At 42.1% G+C, this 14,389-nt stretch overlaps 1 protein-coding gene across 1 annotated transcript; it reads right to left on the bottom strand.

The window, feature by feature from the left end:
* Positions 1-7,568: 7,568 nt before the first annotated feature.
* On the bottom strand, positions 7,569-13,286 carry LOC118370913 (sphingosine 1-phosphate receptor 1-like). Its single transcript, XM_052527930.1, is given in 4 exon segments — positions 7,569-10,589; positions 10,591-10,837; positions 11,008-11,626; positions 13,128-13,286. Coding segments are annotated over 3 exon segments (1,233 nt in total). The 5' UTR covers positions 11,315-11,626; positions 13,128-13,286; the 3' UTR covers positions 7,569-9,910.
* Positions 13,287-14,389: the final 1,103 nt, after the last annotated feature.

The following is a 14,389-nucleotide window of genomic DNA, read 5'->3' as shown; positions in this document are numbered from 1 at the left end:
CATCACTCCAGAGATCGCGTTTCCACTGCTCCAGAGTCCAATGGCGGCTTTTGACTGGTATATCTAGCCTATAAATAGGAAGAGAAGTTTAGGTCTAGCTCCAGAGAGAGCTATGCTACGTGGCATGCTACGACACCAATGCATTTCTTTATGTCAGATGGCTATTGCATCTGCTATACAGATATAGACATACCGAAGGAGGCTAATTCTTAAATTTTTTAATTATAATATTTTCTATAAAGATAAACATAATATTGTTAGATTATAGGAGTAACTCTAGTAGGCCTGAAACATTCTTCCTCACCTCAAGTTCAACTGTCGGTGTCAGTTGAAGCGCCTTTATATCACACTGCCTTTATAGCATAGGCTTGCAGTGGCTAAAGCTTAATAATAGCCACTCCAAACCTTCACAAACATTTCTCAACTTTATTAGGGAAATGTCAAAAGTAAGTCAAGCCATTGTTTATAGGGGAAATACAAGCAGGCTGTTGTTCTGAGGCAAACACAGCATTATAGTTGGAACTGAATTTGGCCAAAGAAAATGGCTCAAATAATAACAATGACATACAATAATAATAATGATAATCGAACTAATTATTATAAATAATGTAACTTCCAAAATATCATCCTGCGTGAATAGGGAATTGCGCAGTAGCCTGTATTACTCCCATCTTAGTCCACCCCAATATTAAAACTTATATTAAATTCCCCTTGTTGGCTTTTCACTATAGGTATACTCTTTTCCCTCTAACTTTTGTTTTACTTCAATGAAAAATGCCTCCATCTTGACAATCAACAGTAGGCTGAGACCAAGGCTCATCTGCTGCTCTCTCTCCTCAGCAGCAGGCGCACCTGCGAGCAAGGCGTGAGAGAATGGTGCTGAAGAGCACATTTGGGGGTGTAGGCTATGATAGACAGCCTCTGCTGGACAATTTTGGCCTGCTACAATTTTATGTATCTGCTTACAAAAAAAAACTGTAGTACTTTCCCATCAGAGTTGTGTTTCCACCGAATTGACTTGTTGCAGATGAAAGTCTGTGTGTAACACACAGTTTTATCAATGGAATGTGGTACAAACGGTGTGCTTTAGGACCATGCGGACGCCTCAGAGCGGTCATGTAGGCTGTTTGGAGCGTTTATCCAACCGGATTAAAAAACGAAACAATTATGTCCATCCCACTTCTAAAACCAAAATTGCGCCCCTGGATCTGATAGATGCAGCTCTGCCTTACCGCTGAGCTAATGTACAGCTAGGGACAGTTCCTTAAGCTCAACAATAAAGTGGGCTATCCCCAAAGTGGAGCGCTTACACTCCCTCACCCTGAACCTATAAACCCGGTTCTCAGGATCATCTGGGCCAGAGCTTCAACTTCAGCACACTATGAGCGGGTCGACCTCCTCTGGGTGTCTTAGCCCAGAGACAACCCTCTTACGACACCTACCAATGCTCTCAGGTTCCTTTATTCCAGCCACTGAGTTCCCCATAGACTCATTAACCAGATGTTAAAAATCCTAAATTAATCAAGTCTATTTCAGACCCCTAGAGTAAAACGACATGCACTTGTATGACTCTTTGATGACACAAGGTTTCAGAACAATAAAGCAAGTATATTCAAAATTCCGGAAACAGGCATAAAAATACCAAATTAATATCACCAATCAATGACAAGCGAAAATGAATCTTGGATTAAATTGATAGATGCCTCCAGCGCCCTTAACTAAACCCTTATTGGAGTGCCAATACATTGTCTTCTACAATGTCTTTTTGTATTTTTGTTGTCTTTTATTATGAGAAGCACAGTATATATATATGCCATTTAGCAGACGCTTTTATCCAAAGCGACTTACAGTCATGTGTGCATACATTCTACGTATGGGTGGTCCCGGGAATCGAACCCAATACCCTGGCGTTACAAGCGCCATGCTCTACCAACTGTGCTACAGAAGGACCACACTGGCCTGCTAGTGTTTAATAACAAGAAAAACGTGTTCTTACCTTGTACAACTTATAAACATCTTTTTGTCTCCCCCTCAGGATGATCAGTCCCTCATTTGGTGTCTAAACAACTCTTAACACTTCTATCAATTAGGTAACCTAAACCTCAACATCTATCTTCAACTAAAAAGCTACAGAAAACATCTTCTTCCTGCCGGCAACAGGTTCTTTTAGCAAGCTCAAAGAGAGTCGTACCTCTCCCTAAAATCCTGCCTCTTTTATACCATACTCCTCAACTTCTGCTAGGTCATCGTGGCTAACACCTGCCCCGATGACGCGTTCAGTGGTTGACACATAATGTGGCCATTTCGCAAAAGGTGCTTTTTCATCACCCACTAGCCCCCACCTTAACCTCGCCGAGGCAAGAGGTGCGCCTCCACAGGATGTCGTCCCCCCCCCCTGCCTCCCCTGGCTGCTCTGACCTAGGGGTTTCCACCCTTAATACACTTCATTCACATTACCTTTTAAAACATTATTTTTTAAACATGAACCTTTCTTATTATTTTCTAACTTCACTCAACTCTAATCCTACTCCAGTTATGTCTTGAACACCCAACATTTTAAATATCATTTATAACATTTCATCATTATCATATTTTATTTCAAACCTTGTCCTCCAAGCCTCTTCAACATAAATCAAATGTGCTGGACGTCAAAACAAACATTATAACATTATTAACCAGTTTACTACATTACTTTTATCCCCTTTAATATTTTTCAACCTTTAACATTCAAACTTTTACATTCAAACTTTAACATTCAACATTCAATAATCATCTTCATAAATATCTTCCAATAGTCCATGTCCATTTTCTTTCAATATTCCTTCTTCTTTATGCTTTGTGCGTGGGTGCAAGTGAAACCTCTTCATGAGTGTGTGTGTTAGTGGGGCCTTCCTAGCCATGCTCTCTGTCACTAACATGTGTGTGTTAGTGGGGCCTTCCTAGCCATGCTCTCTGTCACTAACATGTGTGTGTTAGTGGGGCCTTCGTAGCCATGCTCTCTGTCACTAACATGTGTGTGTTAGTGGGGCCTTCCTAGCCATGCTCTCTGTCACTAACATGTGTGTGTTAGTGGGGCCTTCCTAGCCATGCTCTCTGTCACTAACATGTGTGTGTTAGTGGGGCCTTCGTAGCCATGCTCTCTGTCACTAACATGTGTGTGTTAGTGGGGCCTTCCTAGCCATGCTCTCTGTCACTAACATGTGTGTGTTAGTGGGGCCTTCGTAGCCATGCTCTCTGTCACTAACATGTGTGTGTTAGTGGGGCCTTCGTAGCCATGCTCTCTGTCACTAACATGTGTGTGTTAGTGGGGCCTTCCTAGCCATGCTCTCTGTCACTAACATGTGTGTGTTAGTGGGGCCTTCCTAGCCATGCTCTCTGTCACTAACATGTCAAAGAAAACTAGGCCTTAGCCTGCTATTCTTCACAATATATTGAAGCGTTAGGTTCTAGGTGTGCAAGGAATAGCTCAGATTCGTGAGGAGGCAGAGCATGTGTTAAACTTTCCTGAGTAACTGGGCCTGCCGGGAGCATATGGCCACATTATTATAGGATGACTTGGGAGAATGATGATCTGCAGCAGACAGCGCATTCAATATCAGAAGTAGAAAATAAAGCCAGACTGGCCTGCTACTGTGCCTTTCTAGACCTTATAAACTGTCGAGAGTAGAACCACAACTGATCCAAATCAAATGAAACATTCAAATCACAGAGTAGGCTAGAATGTTGTACTCACTTGAAAACAATAATGCAATTATTCATTGTGTTATAGGCGAGTCTACGCTCTTAGAGAAAAGGGGTTCCAAAGGGTTCTTTGGCTGTCCCCATAGGACAACCCTTTTGGTTTCAGGTAGAACTATTTTGGGTTCCATGTTGAACCCTCTGTGGAAAGGGTTCTAAACAATCCACTATTCTCACTATGAATGGTGGATAGAGGGCAGGATAGAGCGTTAGACTGGTAGACTATACTTAGCTGTGGTATAGTAAAAGTTAGCACACGGAAAAGCGTATGCATAAGGGAAGTACCAAAACACCTTGATAGAGGGGAGGTGCATGCAAGCAGATTAGGACATTTGACTGGATGGAAGAAATGATGTAGTAAAACCTGCAAAAGAGCGAATGTAAACCAGAAAGAAAACGCACTACCCTCCCCCAGCCCAGTAAATTGCGATCTGTCCATAACATCCAATTATCTCATATCTCCAATCTCCAATTACCTGGGGCCTTTAGGAACAGGATCTATGAGGGGGAAAAACATGTCTTAGACATGAATTGCACATCAATGCTGTTGATCATTCAGAGACAGAACATCTTAACTGGCAATAACCACCACAGAGCTAAGGTGATTGAAACCACTCTTTGCAGAGAAGGTATTTAAAGGCCCAGTGCAGTCAAAAACATGATTTCCCTGTGTTATATATAATTAAACAATATTTGGTTGAATAATACTCTGAAGTTGTAAAAATTATGATAATGCCCTTTTAGTGTAAAAACGGTTTGAAAAGTCTGTTTTGGTGGGATGGAGTTTTTTCCTGCCAGGCGGTAAATGAGTTAATAAACCATTAAGAAAGACTTCCAAACCTCTCTGCCAATAGCAGCTAGTTTTCAGTTTTCCCCTCCCCACTCAGACCACTCCTAGACAGTCCTACCAACATTCTTGCTAGAGAATTTGCTCTTTGCTAAGAAGCTATTTTTGTTTCTGTAAAGACCATTTGAATTGAAAACAATCACAGTATTTTCACCCAGAAATGATTTGATATTGAGATAAAAACGGCTGCATTGGACCTTTAATAAAGGTAATATTGCAGCAGAGACCATATTGAAACTCATTCATGTCCAAATTCCAAATGTCAATGTCTATGCTTGAAGGAAAATGAATGTTCACACTTCATTAGTGATGAACAATACACCTTCATACCAATAACATCACATTGAGCCTTGGGAGACAATTCTGAAATCAGCTTTAATTTGTGTGACACTAGCAACTCATCTGTGTGAATTCAGTCTATCCATGGCCCATTCTGCCATTCCACTGCAGGAAGGAAAGGTAGCCCAGGGCCAGTGTTTGGGTATTCCTGAGACAGATTCATGGGAGTCTCTACCTCGCCATCTACCCTGGGTACAACTTGCTCCTTTGTTGTGCATAAGAGACCTTAGAACAGCTGCGGGGAATTGATTTTACAGTCCTGCAGCACAGGGGTCAGTGCCCCAGGAAGGAGGCTAACGTTAGGGTTCACCGACCTTTGACATCTTTCAGAACATGGTCATGTTCATGGAGGTAGTGGCAAAGTGTGGTGCTAACAAGTGGGGAAACCTATAGGCCTACGGTATGTACGCTACCAACGTTTGCTGTTGGTCTTCTATGTGGTCATCGTATCGTGGAAAACCGGTATGTCAGATTATGTGTTTGATCTATGTATCCAAGTTCATAGATCAATTTGCAGGTTACAACCACACAATACTTCTCTCATGTTTTAAGAGCCATAGTAACAACTGGAGAGAGGGAGAGACAGAGACAATGAGAGAGAGAGAGCGACAAAGAGACAGACAGAGGGGGATGATTCATCTGTTTTGTGGTAAACTGTATGTACAGTACACTGTGTGGTATTAGTATTGAATAGATTTGTTTTTTCAGTCCAGCTGGTATTATGTTACTGTATGCTGTACACGACGCTGCTTCTATAGTAGACTCATAAATCATCCACACGTGTCTGGTGTGTGTGTGTGTGTGTTATTCACTGTGAACCGTGAAAGCCATCGCTATAGAAACCGATAACCCAGAGGTGTTTAAAGTCTCACAATACTAACAAAAGACACTTCACTTTAATGATTAATGGTTAATGATCTTTACATGTTAAACCCGGGTAAAGGGGGCAACTCAATGATCCTAACTGTAACCCTAATCTATAGAACAGACATAATTTGTACTTAAAATTGTGTTTTTTTAGACACAAGTGTTAGTTCATGGAGGAGGCCATTCAAGGAGTTGGTCTGATGGTGCCCTCTGTCATCGGCAAAGGAAAACAGAAGAGGAAAGGCCTGCCTGCCCATGTCATGAGGATCCCTGGACCACCTATTGAGAAATGCCTTTTGTTAAGTCAACAAATGAACTGGAAAGGAGACTGGAGTGCAGCTTTAGAAACCTATAACCATTTTATTACCATACGTGTGTATGTCCATTTCTGGACCGTATCTATGACGCACAACCAGAGGACAAGACTAGTGTGCCTTGGATGAGTTACGAGCTGGGATTATGTGTCAGCCTGGTGAAACAACACCTCATTATGTCTACATGTAACTAATGTATTCATTAGTGCACCACACTTTTTTTTGCCAAGGATCATGAAAACAAGCCTTGCTTATTGGACAAGCTCAGGTGGTCATCCCTTCCTGTTACAGTCTTTTTTCTTCCTGTTTGGTACTGTATTAATACGACCCTGGTATGACAGGTTAAGAGAGACAGGAAGGCCATGTGTCAGGGGCCTGGCTTTGAAGAATAGGCTCTTTGTGTGTTCGCAGTCAGTCAGACAGGAGCTGGACGACGGAAATGTTTGAATCATGTCAGAAGCTATACAGTATCCAGACCAATGTTATTAACAGATGTTGGAGAGGGGGGGTCTGAGACTGTTTCCTGCCACAGTTCTCGAAGAAATGCTATTTCACTCACTCAGCTCCTCCACGAGGGAGGACATGCACGCCAACGCACGTATGCACAAGTACACGCAGGTTTGCACACACACACACACGCACATACAGTGCCTTCAGTAAGTATTCAGACCCCTTGACTTATCTACGGTTTGTGTTACAGCCTGAATTCAAAATGTATTCAATTGTTGTTTTTCTCACCCATCTACACACAATACCCCATAAGGACAAAGTGAAAACATGTTTTCAAACATTTTAGCAAATTTAATTGAAAATGAAATACATAAATATCTCAGTCACATAAGCATTCACACCCCTGTTAGAATCACATTTGGCAGTGATTACAGCTGTGAGTCATTCTGGGTAAGTCTCGAAGAGCTTTGAATAACTGGATAGTACAATATTTTATGGCCGGCTGTATCACAACCGGCTGTGATTAGGAGTCCCATAGGTCGGAGCAAAATTGGCCGAGTGTCGTCCGGGTTTGGCTGGTGTAGGCCGTCATTGTAAATAAGAATTTGTTCTTAACTGACTTGCCGAGTTAAATAAAGGTTACATATGTTTTTAAATGATTAAAAGCTCTGTCAAGTTGGTTGTTGATCACTGCTAGACAGTGATTTAATTCAAAACCGTAACTAGGCCACTCAGAAACATTGACTGTCTTCTTGGTAAGCAACTCTCTGTGTTTTAGGTTATTGTCCTGCTGAAAGGTGAATTTGTCTCCCAGTGTCTGTTGGAAAGCAGACAACCAGGTTTTCCTCTGTTTTTTAAATATTTTTACCCATCTACCAATAGGTGCCCTTCTTTGTGAGGTTTTGTAAAACCTCCCTGGTCTTTGTGGTTGAATCTGTGTTTGAAATTCACTGCTGGACTGAGGGACCTTCCAGATGTGTGGGGTACAGAGAAATAAGGTCATCATTCAAAAATCATGTTAAACACTTTTATTGGAGAGTCCATGCAACTTATGTGACTTGTTAAGCTCAATTTTACTCCTGAACCTATTTAGGCTTGCCATAACAAAGGAGTAAAATACCTATTGACTTAAGACATTTCAGCTTTTCATTTGGAATGAATTAGTAAAACATAATTCCACCTTGACATTATGGTGTATTGTCTGTAGGCCAGTGACACAACATCTCAATTGAATCCATTTTAAACCCAGGCTGTAACAACAACATATGGAAAAGGAGTTTGAATACTTTCTGAAGGCTCTGTACACCTGTGCATAATCCTGCAGAGTGAACACCAACTTTATAATCAGATTTTTCAGAAAACAGTTGTTTTAATAATGGTAGAACCTTGGTAGTACAAAAGCATATACTTTACAGTACAAAGTACAAGCCCTAACAAATTCCTTTAGAAATACAAAAATTAATTGCTCAATACACAACACGCAGTACAAAAGTATGGTGCACCTTCTCATCCATCCAAATACAGAACACAATTTATTTTGGAATTGCTACATGACATTACCAGTTGAAACGTAGAAAAATATACATTCAGGTCCATAGACTGTATAGGAAAAGCCTCTCTAAAGCCAGAAATAACAGATGTGTCAATGGGTTTGTAACTTAGCACTGTATACAGCTGTGTATCTTCCCACTTTGATCTTGATTTATAGCTGACAAGCACGTTCTAGTCTAACGTTACCAAACAGCCAATGCAGCTGGATGATGCCGACTAGCAGGTTAGGATGGTAACCTGGTGATCTGTTGTTTCATCAGTTATAACACGGTCTTCAAAACAGAGACCCCCAAGTGCAACAGACGGTTCGTATCAATACAATAACTAACACAAGAGGAACACGAAGGACTGCATGAAGTCCTTTGCTTGGGGAAGAAGTCCATCACTGATTAGAGCTGCAGGTAGTTGGGTTCATGGTGGCTTTCTTATAGTAGTGTTTTTGTATTGTAGTGTGTGTGATGGCATTTAAAATATGAATTCGAATCAGGAACTAACAGATAGTTTCTACTTGACTGAGTAAGCCCAGAACTTAGTCACAGGTGGCTCATGGCACCTTAATTGGGGAGGAGGGGCTTATAGTGATGGCTGGAACATAATTAATGGAACGGTATAAAACACTTGGTTTATATGACTTTTAACACCATTACATTTATTCCATTCCAGCCATTATTATGAGTCGTCCTCCCCTCACCAGCATCCTGTGATCTTAATATTGTTTGACATCTCCCTCCACATCCAGGTACCACAATGTTTAGGTGCATGCGTAGGTTTCCATTGTGTGTTTGTGTTTCAAAGAGCAACTGGTGGGTGAACAACACAGCATCCACTTCCTGTATAGGCTTCTGTTTGGGCACACTGTGTAGCTGTATGGGGTTATCACAACCGGCGTCTCGGAGTGTATCCCAAATGTCAAAAGTAGTGCACTGTATAGGGAATAGGGTGCCATTTGGGACACAGGCAGGCACAACATGGACCTTCGAGCCAGCGAAGTCCAGGTGTCCACAGGCATATTATTATTATGTACATATTATGCCTTCTTTAAGGCATTTCAAACAACAACATAGAAAACGTTGGGTGAAGTAAACCGAGCCGCACTCGCCACAACAACTCAACATGGTTGGAATGTCCAGTTTACAGTCTTAGTTCTAGAACAGAATGTCCAATCTTAATCCATGGCTTTCAATGCTCTCTCAATGCAGAGTTAACTTAGTGCAAATCAGTTCTGGAAGGTTTTTGTGAGTACCAGAAGAGTTGCTTAATTCACATTTTAATTTCTTCCACCTGGCTTGATGTTTAGTCATCATTCTTACAACATCAGTCTTTTGATGTGGTGATATTGCTGCAAGTGCACCACTACAGACTTGCTGAAGAGAGATATGTCTGAACTTGATGCTCTCATCAAAAACACCTGTAGCTATATCTGTCGCAATCATAGATCATTCACCTGTCTTTTTGAGGGTTTGCTCTTAGGCTTAGTTCATTGGCCAGAAGAGAGCTATAGATGTAGGCTAGTCGGCCGGAGGCCATTGGAGTTGAATTGCCAAACAGGAAGTGATGCCGTTTTCAGGTGGCCATATTGAGCACTCCTGTTGTCCACCACTTCAATATGAAGTTCACTCCATAGAAATACAATTACTGGAAGGGACAAAGCCCCTAATTCTATGGTTTACTCTCTTAAACACAGAGCTGCCCAAAGGGTCCTTCAGGTCTGTCTTTTCAGGAGGCCATATGGAGCACTTATGTTGTCCATCTTCTATAGGGAGTTAGTTCCCTGTCCATCACAGAGCTATCCACATTAGGCTCTTTAGACCTTGAAGAGCTTGGGGTAGAGAGTCTTTATGGGTGACTGAGCCGTGACGATGTTCCCAGAGGAGATCGTCGTCTCCAGGCCTTCCAGCTTCTTCGATGCCACCTCCGTCTTACTGAAGCTACACTCCAGGAACGGCACCCCCATCCTCTTCACCTGCCCGTCCTTGGTCATGAGACACGGGCGGCAGAGCAGTTTTAAAATAGCGCGACGCATGTCTTTGCTGGTCAGGGTGTATATTATGGGGTTGAGGAGCGAGTTCACCATGGCAACACCCAGGAAGTAGTCCGCCTTGAGGAGCAGTCGGCAGCGGCGGGCAGGGCAGAATGAGTCTAGGCCGAGGAGGAGGAAGAGTGGCAACCAACAAGCGATGAAGACGCCAAGTACAATAGTGACTGTCTTGAGGAGCGCCATGTACTTCTGGGATTTCCTGGCGAGGCCTTTGCGAAGGCTTCCCTTTGCTCCTCCGAGGCGTTGGCGCTGGGTGTTAGTGCGCACGATACGGAAGACGCGGGCGTAGAGAACGACAATGGCGAGGAGCACGCCGCTGAACACGGACACGCAGCACAGGATGTAAGACTTGGCGTAGAGCGGGAGAACCGTGGAACAGCGGTCCAGGCGACCCATACAGTTCCAGCCCAGGACGGGGAGCACCCCAGCAGCCCTGCTAACGCCCAGCTCCCCCGATCAGAGCCAGCAGCCGACCCTTCTTTGCCCCGTGGTATGGTTTCATTGTCACCATGGTAACGTGGCGTTCTATCGCGATGGCCAATAGGCTGATGACGGAGGCGGCTAATGTGATAAAGACGCCTCCTTCCCTCAGAAACCAGAGTATTGGAGTTAGTCTCAGTGTATTAGGACCAGACATGATGATATTGGCCATGTAGGTGACACCGGCCAGGAGGTCTGACAGAGTCAGGTTACCTAGGAAGAAAATATAGAAAATTAATGGAATTGCATATGGTGGATTTTTTAAAATTATATTGTAACATAACATTTTTTTTAAAGTTATATAAAGTATAGTCAATATAGTATAGTCAAGTTGTCCTCTGAAGAAAGGGGGGTGGATGTAGGACAAAAACAACAACGGTTACCTAGGAGATAGTACATGGGCAGGTGGAACTTCTTATTGGTCCAGATGGCTATTAGAACCACAGCATTCTCCAGGACGATAAGAAGACACACTACCAGGAAGGCTATGGCTTCAGGTTTTAACCCCTCACGATACCGGTCTGTCTGGAGCTTGCCTGTGTAGTTGTAGTGCGTCACAATGACATCATTGTTCTGGTAATCCCAGAAGAATTGGAGCAGGCTGGGAGAGGAGGTGTTGGTGGGTAGAGAGCCTATAGATTCAGTGGGGAAGGTCCCAGCATAAGCAGCACGGGAGGCTTCCATCTCCATGTTTCTGTAGTTTGTTGTCTTCTTTAGTGAACTCTTTGGTTGACTTTTTAATACCTTATTCTAGGTATTAATTAACGCATAGTTTAACTTGTCATGCTTCAGTTACCGATCAATACCAGTTGGTATGGGGGCTCTCTGTGAGTTTCGCTCCATACAATGACAGAACTATAATCCAATAGACAAGAAGAGTCAGGTAGTGGTTCTCTTTCCCCACGTCTCTGATCACAGGCGTTAATGCTTGTCAATGCCACCAGGGGGTGCTCATGTGCTCTGTTTGAAGGAGTCTTGACTGAGCCGCTTATTGTCCAACTCCTGTGAATTAAATAATACAGAGGACATTAGGGTGAGAACAGTACAGTATGACTAATTACAAACACATCATGAAAAACAAATAAACAAACACATTTTTTAAAAAATAACTAAAACATTTATCTACATTTTAATTTTAATTAAATGAGCCTATTGAAGGCAATCTTTAATTCGTTGCCCTAAAACGTTTGCTATAGAGATTCATTTTTTATTAAAACATTGGGTTTATGGGAAGTGTGGAGCAGAGGCGACATTGAGATAGCGACACATGCGCTTAGTTTAAAACACATAGTGACCACTTGGGGTAAAGGTTTTGACTGAGTTAGCGAGTACCTAAAGAGGCCATGTGAAATGTTTCAAGCTCTTTCCTTAACTACCTTAATTATGTTTAAAGAGTGAGTTAATCACGTTAACGATGTTAGACATTCAGCGTCATAACAGTGCGCCTGTAAAGTTGGCACACGCGGACACTTTCACCTGCCAGCTTCGTCATAGCACAGTCGGGGTGAAATGTCAGTAGGTTGGAGTAAATTTGAGTTGCTCAAGTTTCCAGAAGGAAATCAATGTAAAATGTATGGAATGTAATCTGGAATGCATATACTTTCATAAATAATGTATTGTCAAAAGGAATCGAAACCAGTGGAGAATGTCTTTGATCAGATAATGTTTACGTAAGAAAACCATTAAGTGTCAACCGGGTCGCATTCCTTTGAGTCTTGTGTTTTGAGAATGGATTTTTTTTTTCTTGCCTTGAGTCATATGGTAAGATTTAAAAAATGGCCTTGTCTGGAAACGTTAACTCGAATCTAATCTGACGTTTCAAGGTTCAAACTATAGAATTGCTAGGAATTAGAATACTCAATTTAATATGATGTATATGTTTCAAACAAACAACTAAACAATGCATAGCCAACACAAATTACACAATATAGCCTGGATACAATAGGATACATATAGAGAAGTCTAACTGTTCTTAAAAATATGATATAGTGACCGCTGTTGTATCTCACTAAGCAAAATTGGTTCAGACGTTTTTTCAACGTCTTGTGCTCATATGCCTACATTTCCAATTCAGCCCATTGACCGGTAATTACCCCGATCACATCAGATCTTTATCAGAACTGATCTAATTGGTCAAAAGACTGCCTGTCTAAATTCAGCCTAATTGCCGTACGCTGATTACCCCAATAACGTCTCATTGCGATGGGCATGGTCTGTAAAGTTCCCACGGTCCACAGACCAAAAATAAGTTAACGGCTTGTGCATTCCACACAACAGGCTACATACATGTTTAACGAAATATCATAAACAGAAAGTGAAATTGGATTCAACCGAATTCAAACATGTTCTGAGAAGAGATTCAGCACACTGCAGACACCCTTATCTTTTACAACAGATATAAAGTAAGACGAAATTCTAGCGCGTAAAAGCAACGCATCCAATGACCGCGTAATTGGTCAAACGCATTCTATTAACATAGACTAGCATACAGAAATAAACCTACCTTGAATATTATTTGTAGAGATCTTATCAATGCGTTGAAGAGAATCCACACTAACCACCGCACAAGAGAGAACTGACAAGCAAGACACCGGAGCAGCAGAACCTAACTGAAACATCCAGGGGGGGTTGGTCTTCGCCCAATCTCTCTCGCTCTCGCTCTCTCTCTCTTCCCTCTCTTTCTCTCTCTCTCTCTCCTCTCCCTCTCTCTCTTCTCTCTCTCTCTCTTCTCTCTCTCCCTCTCCTCTCTTTCTCTCTTCTCTCTCTCTCTCTACACATTAACCATTGATGGTTTGGGACTCAATTCAACTTTTAAAATACAGGGACAAGCAGTACACGCAGGGAAAAGTGAGGAGGCAAGAGAAAAGCATATTGTCAAAGATTTGTGGTATTGTGGTTCCTTGAATGTTTTGGGGCCATAGAAATATAATTCATAGAATTTACCCACAGAACATATGGCTGGATTCTATAGTCTAGTACTCATTTGATGATTTATTATGGTGCTTGTTTCATGGGAGACAGAACACATGAAACAGTTGTATCTCTCTGGCTTGATTATCGTAGATAGTTATCATCTGGAAGTGTAAATAAATGCAATGTTTATGTACTGTTATAGACTAGCCTAACTCCAGAGATTGTCAGTAATTCTAGTAACATGCTCAGACCTGCTATGTGTTGTCACCTGCCAAACCGCTCCAGGCATTGGCTACAGATTGAACCATCTCTGTTGGAACAGAACAGAACAGAACATGGCTACAGATTGAACCAGGTCTGTTAACAGAACATGTATTGTAATGTCCCATGATTTGCTGTTGTAACTGGTGAACTCCTCTGTTAACACTAGAGTGCCCGACCAACCACTGTAATGTAATGTCCTGTGATTGGGATGTTTGTCTCTGCATGTAACATCAGCGTTGTAGGCCGACTTGAGAAACAGTCTAATTGAACCCTTCCCTGACCGTGAGAGACGACGTACAATTTAGAAAGTAACCCGTGTGCTATTACTCATACTGCCGCTAGGTGTCAGTAGATTCTGCTTGTGCAACAGCAGGAGGATGGTGGCAGAGGAGCGGGGGAGGGGCAATTTTCCAACAGAAAATGAGAAATGAGCTAAATTTAATACATTCTTTACAGAACAGCAGAGACCCAACCCATCTGAATCAGCAATGTCTTAATATACTAATTGAACCTTCCCTGACCGTGAGAGACCAGCATCCCTAACTCTAACCCGTTCACTAAACTCATAACCCTAATTCTAACCTCTAA

The sequence above is a fragment of the Oncorhynchus keta genome, chromosome 10, assembly GCF_023373465.1.
Source record: "Oncorhynchus keta strain PuntledgeMale-10-30-2019 chromosome 10, Oket_V2, whole genome shotgun sequence".
Lineage (NCBI taxonomy): Eukaryota > Metazoa > Chordata > Actinopteri > Salmoniformes > Salmonidae > Oncorhynchus > Oncorhynchus keta.
This window is presented reverse-complemented; position numbering and strand designations above follow the sequence as displayed.